Consider the following 17,337-nt stretch of genomic DNA (forward strand, 5'->3'; position numbering starts at 1 on the left):
CTGTATTTGAAAGCCTATATATTGCACCCGATGGTTGTGATCCTGTGTACTATTGCACTTGTTAATATACTGTATGCATGCCTTTGGGATTTGGTAAATTGCACCCAGTACGATCACTAATGGTGATAGAGACAGCCAGGTCCATGGAACAACATTTGACATATTTTAAATCTCTGAGATTAAAGCTAACGATGAACACATAGGGTCAATTATGAATCGCATGCAAAGTGGCTGTAGTACTGGCAGCTGCAGAAGCCTCGGTTACTACCTTATGCTAATACAAGAATCTATAGGGCTAATGCGGGGGAGTGTGGTATATTTTGTTAACCTGAGAATGTTAATCCCTGACCCTACCCTCCCATAGCCTAACCTCAACCATGCTCCTAGTTCCAAACCCTACATTATGAATGTCAACATTATTACTGCATCCCAATGCGGGGGTTCATGTGTATTCAAGTGGGAAGCCCATTTATATTACGCCTGCAACCGTCATGCTAGGTGTAAGAGACCCGTCAGAAACAGGCTTCCCTTTCTCATACACACAACACAGCAGGGCCGTAACTAGGGGTGTGTGACTGGTGCTACCGCACCGAGTGCAGAACAGTCGCTGCCCCATGGCCCTTGCTTCTAGCTAGCAAGATGTCTGGAATGGGTTGGGTATGAAATACTGGTGGCTACTCAAACCCCGACAGTGGCAGCCCAAACATGGAGAATCCCAACGGCGGCTATAAGTATACTAACCCTCCTTCTATCCCCTCCTAACCCTCCCTTAGTGGTGCCTAACCCTAACCCCCCTCCCCACAACCTATTCCTAACCCTCCCGGGGGGTGCCTAACCCTAAATCCCCCCTAGAATGCCTAAACCTAATCCTCCCCCTTACAAACGGGATGCTGGCTGTCAGGATTCTGCCGCCGGTATCCTGATCCCTAAGGGGATATCAGCGTCTGCAGATTGCCGGGTGGCGGGATTCCGGCGTCAGTATATCAACGGCAGGCATCCCGTCCGCCGGCAATATAACTACATCCCGCCTGGACAGGGCCCGCTCTAGGGATGTTCGACCAGTGCGGTCACACAGGGGTGCCACCCATAGAGGGCGCACCCCTCCCCAAAATCCTGATTTCAGCGGGACAGTGGCCCGCGGGTGGTCAAATCGGGAGATTGGGGACCGCCACAGCTGTGCTGCGGTGCCGGACCCCCGGAATGTGAATCCTTTCACTGATGGGAGAGGGCTGGGGGAAGCCCAGCCAGTGACGGAGGGCTGGGCTTTATCTCCAGCCTGATGTTATTTGGAGGTGTGCCATGCGGGCACACCTTCAAACAACCTGACTTAGGGGGCATGACCTATGGTAATGAGGCCATGCCCCAAATTTTGCCATGCGCGATTGCAGGGCGCTATGTACTGGGCCGCCACAGGGTGCTCAGGCACCTGGAGCCGGCCTTGTGCCTGGAACAGCACCCTGCAGCCAGTATAGCTGCAGCAGTGCCACCCATACCGTCCTTTCGACACTACAGACAGACACCCTGCCATGTATATGGCTGCATGGAGCATCCTCTAGAGTCTAGACACTCTGTGCACTGCCGAGGTATAAATATATATAACTAATAGGGCGCTATCATCAGCAGCTAGTAAGAGGGTTGTAAATCCTCTAATCAGAAAAAAATTTATAAATGTAAATATCAGCGCTAGCTGTAAAAGGGTGTACAAAAATAAATATAAATTATATATAAGCAGGACAGTTACTTTAAAAAATATATATATCACATTTATTTGTACATATGGAAACAGGTACTAATGATCATAAAATCAAATATCTATGTGCACAATATCACTAAAAAAATGAATGAATATAATATGGGCCAATAGTTTTTTGTTCCTAAATATCTTGGTAAGTTAGGACCTTGGTGTTAGCAGCAAGGTTTGCCAGGCATGGCAGAGATCCCCAATTGTCTGTAGGTACTCATCCAAATATAGGAGGGTAACAGGGGTAGTCCACTGGTGATCAGCCACAGTTAAAAGTCACTTTGTAGAGATATGGTCCAAATTATATCCAGAGATGTAGTCCAGGAACCAAGTGTTGTAAATCCAAGTGGTCCAGAAAAAAAGCTCAACGTGTTTCCCTGGGTCTGAATAGCCCAGCTTCCTAGGACTGCCGCCCTTCCAGGTGCTGTCTGGCCCCGCCCCCAAATGCATAACATCATGCACAATGTGGGCGGGGCAGCAGAGGGTGCATTACAGGCCTGTTACGGCACTGCAACTCAGTACAACACACATAACGCTCAGGGTGGCTTCGTGCTTTCGCATTGTTGCTGGCCTAAACTGCCCAATTTCAATTTCAATGCCGTAACAGGGCTTTAAAGCACCCTCAGCAGGAATCGCCCCCTTTGTGCATGACAGATCCGGCCAAGTTCCACACGACTCAGAATAGGATAGACATATGCAAAAATGTGTGAATTTGCATCTGTGCATGCGCTGTATGCAAAAACTCACTATATGCGTACGAGAACAGAAATCCATTAGACCCAGAATCAGCCACATAATTGCCAATAGTTAATTAACAAAATCTACACATATATAGTTATAAAATGTCTATTATTATGTGATTCACTTACATGATGATATCACATTTGTTCCTTTGCCATCATTGACTCTGGTTCTACTAAAATATGCAAGCATATAAAATCCATTTGCACAGACACCAGATCGCCACTGCAACAATATTGGGCATCAGTGGCACTTTCCTGGTGCAGCTTAATAAAGGAGGCAGCCAGTGCGCAGTCTCTGTGCGGATTCCCCATTTTCCATGGTGCAGCGTACCAGCGTCTACTGTGATTGCACAGATCTCCTCTAACATGGGTCTGAGATTTCTGCAGCACTGACGCCGGAGAGGTAAGTATGATGTATGGGTTCAGGGTGTGTGGTGTAGGCCCCCCCCCTCCCTGTACACCACATACCTTACACCCATCATTATTTATCTTTGAATGTGTCACTGGTTTATACTGTATAATGAAGGAGAACACCACCCTGGAACAATATTATCCAATCTACACAGCCTCTGCAAGGATCACATGCAATAGACCTGGGAGAATCAGCAGATACTCAAATCCAGTGGTGAATCCAGTGGTCAATGAAGATTACTATGGTTCCTGGTTTGAAACAAAAACTTGGGTCCCCACCACTTCTTGCACTGAGCCCACCACTATAGAAAACTCTGTGGTTGGTGGGACTGCCAAATAAAGTGGAATAATTATAGTTTGGACAGTCACCCACTCCAGTGTGTTTAATGTGGCTCTGCACAAGGCGAATATGGCTAGTGCTGTGGGCCCCACTATTGCTCTGGGCCCTGGCTGGTTCCCCATCTGCTCCTTTATAGTGCTCTATTGCTGAAATCAACTACATTGGGGGAATAGGGGGGTTAGAAAAACCCACTTGTGTCGGGTATAATTTCTGAGTGTGCCCTAGTGAACCTCTGCAAATTCGTACGTTCGATGTGCGACCGATGTTTCCGCTTTTGTACATAAGCGGCAGATGTGAGATGCCGGCAGTGGACATCTCTTTGCACAAGATGGCAGCTTATTAATTAGCATATTTTTGCAGTCTGCTGCGTACTGGATTGCAGCAGCGACGGCCACTGCATGCATCTCTGAAACAGGTCCCAGGTCTCATTCCTCTACTGGAAGATAAAGCTCAAAGGGTCGTTTTTAGCTAAACTATGTAATAAAGCAATCCACATGTCCCTTCACACTCATGATTAAATGACAACATATATGACGCTACACAAAGTAGTAAATTAGAAAAAATCTAAAGTTTAAATGAATGATGGGATGTATTCCAAAGTGCAGACTGATTTTAAGGGGTTGTTTCCAAAGAATATGTACTGTGCACCTTGAAATGCCTTACATAGATGAAAAGTATTGCGGGTCTATACTGAGAGATGTAATAGTGGGGAATGGAAGATAGATCAGCAAACTTTTTTTCAACTTACTCTGTTCTATTAAGAGTCTCTTGCTGAATGTTGGATGCTTCAGGAACATAACTTTGGATCCACTGTGTATTGTTTTCCACAAAGGAATATGGTGGCAGAAACCTAAATGTGAGAATTAACAAGTAAATACATTTGTTCAGGCAACTAAATATAACATATGGATGCTGCATGAGCACTCTCTTAGGGGTATATTTACTAAAGTGCGGGTTTATACTAGAAGTGGAGGTGTTGCCCATAACAACCAATCAGATTATAGCTACTATCTTCTAGAAGGTGCTAGATAAATAAGTAGAATCTGATTGGTTGCTATGGGCAACACCTCCACTTCTATAAACCCACACTTTAGTAAATGTACCCCTAAAGTTGCATACACACACAACGATTTTTTGAACGATTAACGTTAAACGATATCGTTTAACGATAATCATTTGAAAAAATCGTTCACTTTCTGAGTCAAATGATGAACGATTATCGTTCATGCGCGTTCACGTTTGTAGTTCAGTCAGACTTGTCAACTCAACGATTTTCATTAAGGGAATATGCAAAAATCGTTTGTAGTTCAAAAAAATCGTTCATTACAGTTTAAAAAAAATCTGACAGAAAATCGTTCATAAAATCCTTTGTAACAAAATCGTTGTGTGTGTATGCAGCTTAAGGGGTCTATGTACTAAGCAGTGATAAGTGGCAGAGTGAAAAGTGATGTCTGTGATAAGTGCCAGCCAATCAGCTCCCAACTGTCATTTTTCAAACACAGCCTGTGAGATAGCAGTTGGGAGCTGATTGGCTGGCACCTTATCACAGACATCACTTTTCACTCTGTCACTTATCACTGCTTAGTACATAGGGGGTCATTCAGACCCGCTCGTGAGAGTCAGGACACTCGCAAGCGGGTCGATGTTCTCCACTGCGCATGCGCACGACGGAGGGAGCTCCGTCGTGCGCATGAGCGAGACCCGGGGAGCGACGGGCTCTCCATCGCTCCGGGTCTCGCAACAAAGGGGGCGTGCTGTCGATGTTGATTGACAGCACGCCCCCTTTGGTGGGCGTGCCTGCCAGACGGAGGCGTTCCCATGGGAATGCCTACCGTCTGAAGCCGGCCCCACTGACATCACTAGTGATGTCAGTGGGAGTGATTTTGGCTCTGATAGAGCCAAAATGACTCCAGGGCTTGTGGCAGGGAGACCCTACCGCAGGGTCTCCGTCGCAAGTCCGATGGTCAAGACCATCGCGACCATCTTTTTGGCCGCTCGCATATGCTGTGGGTGGTCATCCACAGCTATACGAGCGGCCAGGAGGCCGCTCCATTTTCATGGAGGAGGGCCCTGATTCAGAGCGAGCGCTCTGGTCAGAGCGTTCAGCTCTGAATCAGGCCCATAGGCCCCTAAGTCTTTCATTATAGCGTTGAAACTCCTAAAACTTATGAACTTATAATTTTACGTTTTTGCTATACTGTACATAAATGCGTACACAAACTGTATGCTGTTCAATATTGGTTTAACAAAAATGACAACTTTTGAAGAATATCACGGTAATACTGTATACCGTTCACTTTACTCACCCTACATTGGAAGGAAATGGAGTTGGTTCAGGCAAGGGAGGAAGAGGCTGAACAATTTCATAAGTTTCCAATGGAGAACTAGAGTATTTAAACAAAAAGGTCAATGTAACTAAGGTAAGTATAATTAGGAAAATTTAGCTATATGTGTTCAGTGGAAGAGAAGATCTAATATTTGCAACCAGACCCATTGGTACTATACAGTAGCCAGTAGTGCAGGACAGCATTGTAGGGCTCCAAAATGATATTATGCTGAGTGTGAAAGAGAACTGATATGTGCCCTTCTCTCCTCTGAGTAGGAAATGAGTAGTATGCTGAGCAAGGGGAGGTAACTGTCCATTAAGGTACAATGGGGTCTGGCGGGGAATCTGCTCTCTAGAAATCTTGGGGCCCGTCAAATGTTGCCATCGGTCTTCAAAGTACTAGTTAAACCCCTGTATGTTGTACATTTCAGGTCCACATGCATTCCCAATATCCTCCACACCTCTCCAACCCATTAAACAGTACAGACCCAGCAGTGGTGTTTCATTCTGCATAGAATTTCCCTGTGTGCACTGACTATAGTATATGGAGCTTCTGGAGGTCATTTGTCCCTATCAGTACCACACTGCAGGACCGGATTGTCCATCTGGCAGTTCCGGCAAATGCCAGAAGGACTGATGGCCAGATGGGTTGGTTTGCCCGATGCCCCCTCGGCGGCACTGGTTTGGTGCCAGGCCGCCAGCTCCTGCATGCAGCCACAGCACCTCTTGTGGAACAACGCAGATGTAATTTTTAATCAGGCACCAGTCGCGAGCCAATAGGGAGTCGCATACCGGCAGCTGCTGCTGATTGGCTGCTGGTCCACGAGTTCTGATTGGGTCACGACCGGCGCCTCACTAAAAATTACATCGGCACTGTTTTCCCATGGCTGCGGCTGCATGCAGATGCTGTTGACCTGGTACCAAATTCAACTGGGCACATAAGAATAGAGATTGGTGGATGGACACAGGGGATGTGAGATGCTCCCAGAGGGACACAGGGAGAGTTGCTGGACAGGGGTGGGGGTGGCATACTAGCCTAGGTAAGGGGCAATACTGAGTGTGGCATTACTGTGGGACATAATATGTTATAAGGGGCATTACTGTGAGTGGCATAATGTGTAAGGGGCATTACTGTTGGGCATAATTTATAAGGGCACTACTAATGAGTGTCATAATGTGTTATAAGGGGCACTACAACTGTGTAGCATAATCTTTATAAAGACTACAACTGTGGCATAATGTAAATGGGCTCTGTGTGGCATAAAATTAATGGGCTATGTGTGGCATAATGTTAATAAGGGGCACTACTGTGCAGTTTAATGTGACTAAGGGACACTACTGTGTGGTGTAATTGTATGACGGGACACTACTATGCGGTCTAATGTGAATAAGGGACACTAGTGTGCAGTGTAATGTAATGAAGGGACACTACTGTGTGGTGTTTTGTGATGAAGGGACACTACTATGCGCTGTGATGTAAATAAGGGACACTACTGTGTAGTGTAATGTGATGAAGGGACACTACTGTGCAGTGTAATGTGATGAAGGGACACTACTGTGCAGTGTAATGTGATGAAGGGACACTACTATGTGCTGTAATGTGATGAAGGGACACTACTATGTGCTGTAATGTGAATAAGGGACACTACTGTGCAGTGTAATGTGATGAAGGGACACTACTGTGTGGTGTTTTGTGATGAAGGGACACTACTATGCGCTGTGATGTAAATAAGGGACACTACTGTGTAGTGTAATGTGATGAAGGGACACTACTGTGCAGTGTAATGTGATGAAGGGACACTACTGTGTGGTGTTTTGTGATGAAGGGACACTACTATGCGCTGTGATGTAAATAAGGGACACTACTGTGTAGTGTAATGTGATGAAGGGACACTACTGTGCAGTGTAATGTGATGAAGGGACACTACTGTGCAGTGTAATGTGATGAAGGGACACTACTATGTGCTGTAATGTGAATAAGGGACACTACTGTGCAGTGTATTGTGATGAAGGGACACTACTGTGCAGTGTAATGTGATGAAGGGACACTACTATGTGCTGTAATGTGAATAAGGGACACTACTGTGCAGTGTATTGTGATGAAGGGCCACTACTATGCGCTGTGATGTAAATAAGGGACACTACTGTGTAGTGTAATGTGATGAAGGGACACTACTGTGCAGTGTAATGTGATGAAGGGACACTACTGTGCAGTGTAATGTGATGAAGGGACACTACTGTGCAGTGTAATGTGATGAAGGGACACTACTGTGTGGTGTTTTGTGATGAAGGGACACTACTATGCGCTGTGATGTAAATAAGGGACACTACTGTGTAGTGTAATGTGATGAAGGGACACTACTGTGCAGTGTAATGTGATGAAGGGACACTACTGTGTGGTGTTTTGTGATGAAGGGACACTACTATGCGCTGTGATATAAATAAGGGACACTACTGTGTAGTGTAATGTGATGAAGGGACACTACTGTGCAGTGTAATGTGATGAAGGGACACTACTGTGTGGTGTAATGTGATGAAGGGACACTACTATGTGCTGTAATGTGAATAAGGGACACTACTGTGCAGTGTAATGTAATGAAGGGACACTACTGTGCAGTGTAATGTGATGAAGGGACACTACTGTGTGGTGTTTTGTGATGAAGGGACACTACTATGCGCTGTGATGTAAATAAGGGACACTACTGTGTAGTGTAATGTGATGAAGGGACACTACTGTGCAGTGTAATGTGATGAAGGGACACTACTGTGCAGTGTAATGTGATGAAGGGACACTACTATGTGCTGTAATGTGAATAAGGGACACTACTGTGCAGTGTATTGTGATGAAGGGACACTATTATGTGCTGTAATGTGAATAAGGGACACTACTGTGCAGTGTAATGTGATGAAGGTACACTACTATGTGCTGTAATGTGATGAAGGGACACTACTGTGCAGTGTAATGTAATGAAGGGACACTACTGTGTGGTGTTTTGTGATGAAGGGACACTACTATGCGCTGTGATGTAAATAAGGGACACTACTGTGTAGTGTAATGTGATGAAGGGACACTACTGTGCAGTGTAATGTGATGAAGGGACACTACTGTGCAGTGTAATGTGATGAAGGGACACTACTATGTGCTGTAATGTGATGAAGGGACACTACTATGTGCTGTAATGTGAATAAGGGACACTACTGTGCAGTGTATTGTGATGAAGGGACACTACTATGTGCTGTAATGTGAATAAGGGACACTACTGTGCAGTGTAATGTAATGAAGGGACACTACTATGCGCTGTAATGTGAATAAGGTACACTACTGTGTGGTGTAATTGTACGAAGGGACACTACTACGCAGTGTAATGTGAATAAGGGACACTACTGTGCAGTGTAATGTAATGAAGGGACACTACTGTGTGGTGTTTTGTGATGAAGGGACACTACTATGCGCTGTGATGTAAATAAGGGACACTACTGTGTAGTGTAATGTGATGAAGGGACACTACTATGTGCTGTAATGTGAATAAGGGACACTACTGTGCAGTGTAATGTGATGAAGGGACACTACTATGCGCTGTAATGTGAATAAGGTACACTACTGTGTGGTGTAATTGTATGAAGGGACACTACTACGCAGTGTATTGTGAATAAGGGAGACTACTGTGCAGTGTAATGTGATGAAGGGACACTACTGTGTGGTGTAATGTGACGAAGGGGCACTACTCTGCAGTGTAATGTGATGAAGGTACACTACTGTATGGTGTAATGTAACAAAGGAATACTACTGTGTGGTGTAATGTGATAAAGAGACACTACTGTGCGGTCTAATGTGATGAAGGGGCACTACTGTGTGGTGTAATGTGACGAAGGGGCACTACTGTGTAATGTAATGTGATGAAGGGGAACTACTGTTTGGCATCATTTGAATTGAAGGTAATATTGTGTGGCCCCTTCCCAGCGAGACCACATTGGCGTGCACTGTCCCTACTGTATTTGTTGATGGTGGCACCAATGCTCTTCATGTACATAGGGCACCAAAATGTGTAGTTATGGCTCTGCTGTGGTGTGCACAGATGTGTCATCCTCTGTGTTCAGATGCTGACGAGTGGTGGGCCTGTGTGTTTTAAATGCCAGGGCCTAATTTTAGTCCCAGTCCGGCCCTGCCTCACTGCCTATGTTAATATGCTTTTAATGCGGAGGCCATAAGATCTCCTCAAAGACCTGCAGCAGTTTCAGTTTATTTGGTGTAACCAATGGGTCCACATGTTATACAAACAAAAGAACACATTACTGGCACAACTAACATGGGTATAGCTGTTACTTAGATTTGGTCACTACTGGAACTGGAGGTACAAAGCCAGCAGCATTGGAGTTGAGGTGCAGCATAGCTTAGTGATTCTCAACAATGTTTTGTTATCTCTTTCCCTATCTCTACACAATCCGCTGGAAAATGTGCAATAGAGTCTTCGAAAAAGAACAACGATATACAATATATAAAGTCAAATCGAAACTTGATCTACTCTGGCAGAATACACTTGCAGCAGGTGTTAACAAATTGTATGTATACATCAGTCCTTATTACTTGTGACGTGCATCAAGCCTTTGGCAAAGGATTTTGAACACTTTCAGCAACTCAGCAGATAATAGGCCAAAGAACAAGTGCAGTTCAGTGATCCAATAGTGATTCCATTTCCGAGTCACTATTGTTGGTGAGTCGATTAACTTTTTCCCTTTAAATCCAGTAATTAGCATCACACACTGCATTATGGACATATGCTATTTGCAGAAACATAAAAATGCTGAACACACTCGCTATACAGTAAGTAATAACGCAAGCCGCAGTTTCCTGTAAAAGGTTGTTGTACCCAATTAATACAGATAGGGCAAATACAGTCCTAAAAAATAGCTTTATTGTTTTTTATATTTTAGGTTTCTGTACCTTATCTAGTCCAATCACCAATCCTTTTTGAAACCAACATCGCCTAAGCTTTATACATTGATGCCAAGCAAAAACAATTAGATCTGCTGTAATTGAATTTATCTACAGTAGATGATTACAACATTAAAACATATTAAAATGGAAATCATGTAAAACTTACTTGTATGGTGGTCGGGCTGGTATATGAATCATGGGACTGCCAACGGGTGAACCATAGATTGGGGACCTACAGTAAAACAAGCACATTGTGTAAGTGTACAAATACTCTATGCAACATAAATAATGGCCCCCTTGTAAGTGGTTCTGTGAATCCATTATAATGGGATAGAAGCCCATTCTGTACATACACAAGAATAGGAAATTACGGCAGAGCGGTAGTTATCCCCTAGTGCGCAATCACCATTGTGTTCACTTGTGTCACTTTCATAGCTTGTTTCCTGTGCAGACTACTAATTACTATGTAATGCTAAAAGGAGACTCCATCCTCTACTGGTACTGGCAAGGAGAGGGTTTGACTCACGCATAATGCAGATTTGTGCTTGTTGATGGCTGGCAGATTTCACCTTCCTCCATTGGGATATGATCAGTCCATACTGGAGACAATTTCTTTTCCTCATTGTCATCTCTGGTTGAAAATAAAAATCCAACAAAATATAGAAGATAACATATGAAATTGAGCTTCTGTCGGAAGATTATATTAATATAAATGTCTTCATTTTGGATCCAAGAAATAATTATGCAAATTGGTAATTTGGATGAGATTAGTCAGATGAAGAAGGCAGCCCATCACACCATTTACTGACAAGCAAATGATGAGGAGCCAATCACAGTGCAGCAGTCACCATCGTATAACCATTCTGTCTGGTTGCATAAAAACAGAAACAAATTTTAGGGTAGACGAAAGCTAGCTAGGCTTGAGGATATATAAGAATCCTGTTTTTTGTTTTGCTGATTGGCTGAGTGAGACAGTCCGGTTACTAGTGTGTGCTATTTTAATTTGGTATATAAGGGGATGCTATTTGCGCGAACAGCCTCTTTGCAGTTTTGGAGTGCCGCCCACCCTCCCAAAACCTTGCCTTCTTTGCCATCTGTTAACATTTTCCTTTTTCATTTTAGTGGGAGTGCAGTGAGAGCACTGTATCTCAGGGGTCTTCTGTGGCATTGTGGGGCACTCTATTATATGGCGAGTTTGTCCTACTCAGTGTGTGTGTGGAGGTGGGGAACCTGGGCGCTTCTATTGTGGAAGCGTTTGGACTGTGCCCGTAAGGAAGGTGAGTCTTCCACAAGTGAAGTACGTCAGTAGGGGGAATATTCAGTTGTCCCCTAAAAGGGTTACATCTGGAGAGGTGAGAACTGAGATTGCAGTGCCTCCTGCTGTGACCTGTGATTAAATAAAAGCTGTGACCTTTTAGTCAAGCTGTGGTGTCCATGTCTATTTCATTTAGTTACTGTTAAGTTGAATTAAGTTACGGTTGTTTAATGTGGTTAATAAGCAATAACCAATGGAGATCTTATTGTCTTTGCCTGTGAAACATTTTCACTTACAGTATGTGCTCACACACATTGTCAGTTGACTGCACTTTTTTATCAGTTTACACAGTTTGTACACTACTTGTATTAGTAAATTGTACAGTAACTGTAGTTACAGATAATAGGTTTTATACATGTCTGTTGCTCAGTCAAATACATGCAAGAAAAAAAGAAAGAAGAGAGTTCTGCGCTGGAAAAACTATATCCAAAAGACAGGCACACCTGCAGCATGCAGGCTAAGGGGATTTGCAACCCCACAGAAACTAAATGTATCATTTGATTGCATTGGCCTATCGGACAGACGGGTGTCCTGATATAGCCCCTGATTTAGGATAGTAAATATTATTACTACACAGGGTTTTTATTAGAGATTATAAATTATTGCCTTTATGTAGTGGAATTCCTCCCCTTGATTGTTTTAAGGTGAAAAATTTTAACAAAGTCTGTGGACTTGGACACTTTATGACAAACAAATATATTGGATAGTCATGTATTTTTATGTGGGAGATACAAAGTAACCATTTCCTAGGACTAAAAAATACAGGATTATTAGGTTTGTCCAATTTTTTGAGATCCACAGTGTGTATTGTTTTATATTTTTGTATTTAATTTATTCATTTGCTGTTTATTTTTTAAAGAAATATTTTTTGTGGCTTATATGCAGGATGTATTTATGTTTATTAAACTGAATATATTATTTACTCTGCATACACTGTTATGTGGTACAACCAGGTTGGCAAGGGTTAATAGTGGTTCACTTAGGTGAATACACTTTTTTAACAAGTACAGTCATGGCCAAAAGTTTTGAGAATGACACAAGTATTGGTTTTCACAAAGTTTGCTGCTTCAGTGTTTTTAGACCTTATGTCAGATGTTACTATGGTATACTGAAGTAAAATTACAAGCATTTCATAAGTGTCAAAGGCTTTTATTGACAATTACATTAAGTTTATGCAAAGAGTCAATATTTGCAGTGTTGACCCACCCATTTTGGACAACCAAAAACCCACAAATTCTGACAAAGTCCAAGCATTGATTAGGCAAGAATGGGCGGCCATCAGTCAGTATGTGGCCCAGAATTTGATTGACAGCATGCCAGGGCAAATTGCAGAGGTCTTGAAAAAGAAGGGTCAACACTGCAAATATTGACTCTTTGCATAAACTTAATGTAATTGTCAATAAAAGCCTTTAACACTTATGAAATGCTTGGAATTTTACTTCAGTATACCTTAGTAACATCTGACAAAAAGGTCTAAAAACACTGAAGCAGCAAACTTTGTGAATACCAATACTTGTGTCATTCTCAAAACTTTTGGCCATGGCTGTAGATTCAGGAAAATACATACTGCAGTAGATTTGGTTTTAGATTATGAAAATACATGTTAATATTATGTAACGGTCTTTCTAGTACAGGCGCAGTGAGAGCAGGAGGCTCGGTCAGGGGCATAACTATGGGAGACAATGGAGGCGCCTTTGTTTTGAGTTATTTTTTTATGGTGTGCCCCTGAACGGAAAAGGAGTCGGGAACAGCAGTGAGGTGGCAGCCAGAACTTTAGACAGAGAAGGAATGAGGAGATTGAAGCTTAGTAGGGGCATTAAGCCTGAGAGACACGTGGGATCATGAGGCTGAAGAAACACAAAGGGTGGGGAATGAGTCTGGAGAGTCACAAGTAGGGGGCATGAGGCCTAAAAAACATGGGGGAGCATGAGGACAGATAAACACAGGGTGGTGAGGCATGAGGCTGGGTAGTCACAGGTAGGGGGCATGAGACTAGAGAGACATGGGGCATATGAGACTGGAGAGACATGCGGGGATGAGGCTGGAGAGACATGGGGGGATGATGCTGGAGAGACAGTGTGGGCATGATGTTGTGGGAACATCAGTCTGAAGAGACACAGGAGGAATATGAGGTTGGAGAGACACTGGGGGGGATGGCGATACACGAGGCATGAGGCTGGATAGACTAATAACAGTGCATGGTGCATAAAGAAGCCATTCTGCAAGCATTAACAAATGTTCTCATTTTTCCTGGATTGTACTAGGGAAAGAAGTCTGTGAGTGCTTCCTGTGATTGTGACTATGTAGTGCCCTAGGCTGGTATAAAACACAATTAGACTTATGTGAAACCCTAAATCAGACTTTGTAGAACATTTACTTTGTTTAGTCATGCATTTTAAGGTGCACTTTAGCCAATGGCATAAAAACCTTCAAACACTGAAAAGGGACACACATAATAAAGACAGTCTAGATGTCATATAAACATAGAATTTGACAGCAGATAAGAACCTTATGGCCCATCTAGTCTGCCCCTTAGGGTTAGATTATTAAGGTTAGGGTTGTTAGGGGGTTAGGGTTGTTTTGACATTAATGTTAAGGTATATTGTTAGGGTATTAGTTAGGGGTTATGGTATTAAGGTCAAGGTTGGGTTAGGGGATTGGGTTAGAGCAGTGGTTCCCAAACTTTTTTGAACCAAGGCGCCCTAGTGCATCGTGCACTGTTTTCACGGCACCTCTAAGCTAAAAGTTTGTTATTGAGAAATTCAGAAAATTTTTTAGTAAAGTTAATTGTGCTGACCTGTAATCCTTAGGGTCAGTTATGTTGTGGTGGACAGGTTTGCGCTTCTGTTTGTCCACATATTTACATTACATTGACCATAAAAAATTTGATTTGGTGCTGGACCACCAACCTGAGGCACCCCTGCAAGTGTCCCGAGGCACCCTAGGGTGCCGCGGCGCACAGTTTGATAATTAGGCTTGTTAGGGTTAGGGGTGGGTATTAGGGTTAGAGTATTAGGGTAGAGGATTAGGGTTAGGGGTTAAGGTTGATAGGGGATTAGGGTTGTTTAGGTTTTAATGTTAGGGTATTAGGGTTAGGAGATAGTGTTAAATTATTAAGTTAGGGATTAGGGTTAGAGTATGAAGGTGGGTCCTCCTCTAATCAGGAATTATTATTTCTATTCTGTTTATTATACAGATCCAATAAACAACACAACAGTCCAGGTGTATGAGACATTTTGGACAATTATGACTTTAAGATGAATACATGATATATAAAAAATATAATTATTTATAGGTCAATTTTTCTGAAAGGTAACCCAAGCTCCATAACATGGGAAGTGCACAGACTATGGGGATCACCTGTTATGCCAAAGTCCTAATTTATAGATCTCTGGAACCATATTATCATATATATATAATTGCAAGGCAACAATTATCTTCTGTATTCAAATAAGCAATGCTCATATAAATGTAATAGTGAAGCTGCATACGCACACAACGATTAGCTGCATACGCACACAACGATTAGCTGCATACGCACACAACGATTAGCTGCATACGCACACAACGATTAGCTGCATACGCACACAACGATTAGCTGCATACGCACACAACGATTAGCTGCATACGCACACAACGATTAGCTGCATACGCACACAACGATTAGCTGCATACGCACACAACGATTAGCTGCATACGCACACGATTAGCTGCATACGCACACAACGATTAGCTGCATACGCACACAACGATTAGCTGCATACGCACACAACGATTAGCTGCATACGCACACAACGATTAGCTGCATACGCACACAACGATTAGCTGCATACGCACACAACGATTAGCTGCATACGCACACAACGATTAGCTGCATACGCACACAACGATTTAGTAAATGAACGAGTTTAGTAAACAATTTTCGTTCATTTTTTCAAAGGAAAAATAAACGAAAATCGTTTACTAAAATCTTTCATTTACTAAATGTAATGAACGATTTTTTTGAACTACAAACGATTTTTGCATATTCCCTTACTGAAAATCGTTGAGTTGTTCAGCCTGACTGAACTACAAACTGCAAACGTGAACGCGCATGAATGATAATCGTTCATCATTTTAACTCAGAAAGTGAACGATTTTTTCAACGATAAACGATATTGGTATCGATAATCATTCAAAAAATTGTTGTGTGTGTATGCACCTTATGGCTTGGCTTCTCAACAATGATAATTGGCAGTACCATGGGCTTTAAGAGTACTGCCCTTACAAAACATATTAAAAAGACTCATTAAAATTAGAACTTGGTATAACTTGAGGACGTATATGTCTAATAATGTAGTTATCATTGCTAGCATAGTATGTGTTATCCTGTGTGCTATTTAGACTATTAGTTAATCATTAATAGAGAATGAAGACTTACCCCGGCACCGTGATTGTAATAACAGCTTTTGTGTATCCATTACTACTGTCAGTAACCTCTGAGGGATTGAAAGCAAGAGTTATGATTGGTTGTAAAATGCAAGGCAATAAAATAATGGACTAACATACACATGTTGACTATATAAATAATTACATTATCTAAAACAAAAGCCAATCAGTGGATACTGTAATAATGAAGACAATATAAATATCACTGCAGTTTCACAATGTATTTATACATATGAGATGCACCTAGACACATACTTGCCGATATTTTATTAAAGCCCTCTCGGAGATCCTGTAAAAGAGGCATGGTGGAGGCATGGTACAGTGATGTGCGTTATCGCAGCCCTGCTCCCATTGCAAAGAGCAGTGGGCCACAATGATTCACAGCGGACTGCATCATCATAACCCTGGAATGTCAAATTCATTGTGGTGGACTCATGAGGCTGGTCTTCTCTCTTGGAAGTCCTGGAAAGCTCCATAAAATGCTGGAGTCTCCTAGACATTCTGGGAGTAGGCAACTGTGCATAGACTCTAGAGGGTACAGTATATTTACTAAAGTGAAGTGGAAATGTTGCCCATAACAACCGATCAGATTCTGGCTATTATCTTTTAGCACAGTGTTTCCCAACCTCGGTCTTCAAGGCACACTAACAGTCCAGGTTTTAATGATATCCATGCCTGAGCACAGGTGGTAAAATCAAAATAACTGCAGTACTAATTAACACACTTGGTATGGCTATCCTTAAAACCTGGACTGTTAGTGTGCCTTGAGGACCGTGGTTGGGAACCCCTGTTCTAGCAGGTGCTAGTTACATGTTAAGTAGAATCTGATTGGTTGCTATAGGCAACATCTCCACTTCTAAAAACTCTCACTTTAGTAAATATACCCCTAGGTGTGTTTTGGATTAAATGTCACTGCTGTACATTCTGTTATATAAATCAATGTATGCAAAACACTTATAATGTAACCCATAACAACCAACTACATATTAGCTTTCATAACTTCTACCGAACTAAATGTGAATAAACTGACAATACCCTGTATTGTTCTTTGCAGATTATTGTCCAATAATCTGTTTTGTAAGGGAATTACTTTAGAC

General features: G+C 42.6%; 1 protein-coding gene across 1 annotated transcript in view; it reads right to left on the minus strand.

Annotated features, from left to right (window-relative positions):
• The window catches only part of STAT6 (signal transducer and activator of transcription 6), a 248,504-nt gene that overhangs the window by 2,487 nt on the left and 228,680 nt on the right, over positions 1-17,337 (minus strand). Inside the window, exons 17-21 of the mRNA XM_088473126.1 lie at positions 16,233-16,290; positions 11,024-11,128; positions 10,664-10,729; positions 5,542-5,619; positions 3,984-4,085 (exon numbers count right to left, since the gene is read on the minus strand). Coding sequence (XP_088329252.1) covers positions 3,984-4,085; positions 5,542-5,619; positions 10,664-10,729; positions 11,024-11,128; positions 16,233-16,290 — 409 coding nt within the window. The remainder of the gene's footprint in view (positions 1-3,983; positions 4,086-5,541; positions 5,620-10,663; positions 10,730-11,023; positions 11,129-16,232; positions 16,291-17,337) is intronic.

This window comes from Taudactylus pleione, unplaced genomic scaffold (genome assembly GCF_031769625.1).
Source record: "Taudactylus pleione unplaced genomic scaffold, aTauple2 ptg000130l, whole genome shotgun sequence".
Classification (NCBI taxonomy): domain Eukaryota; kingdom Metazoa; phylum Chordata; class Amphibia; order Anura; family Myobatrachidae; genus Taudactylus; species Taudactylus pleione.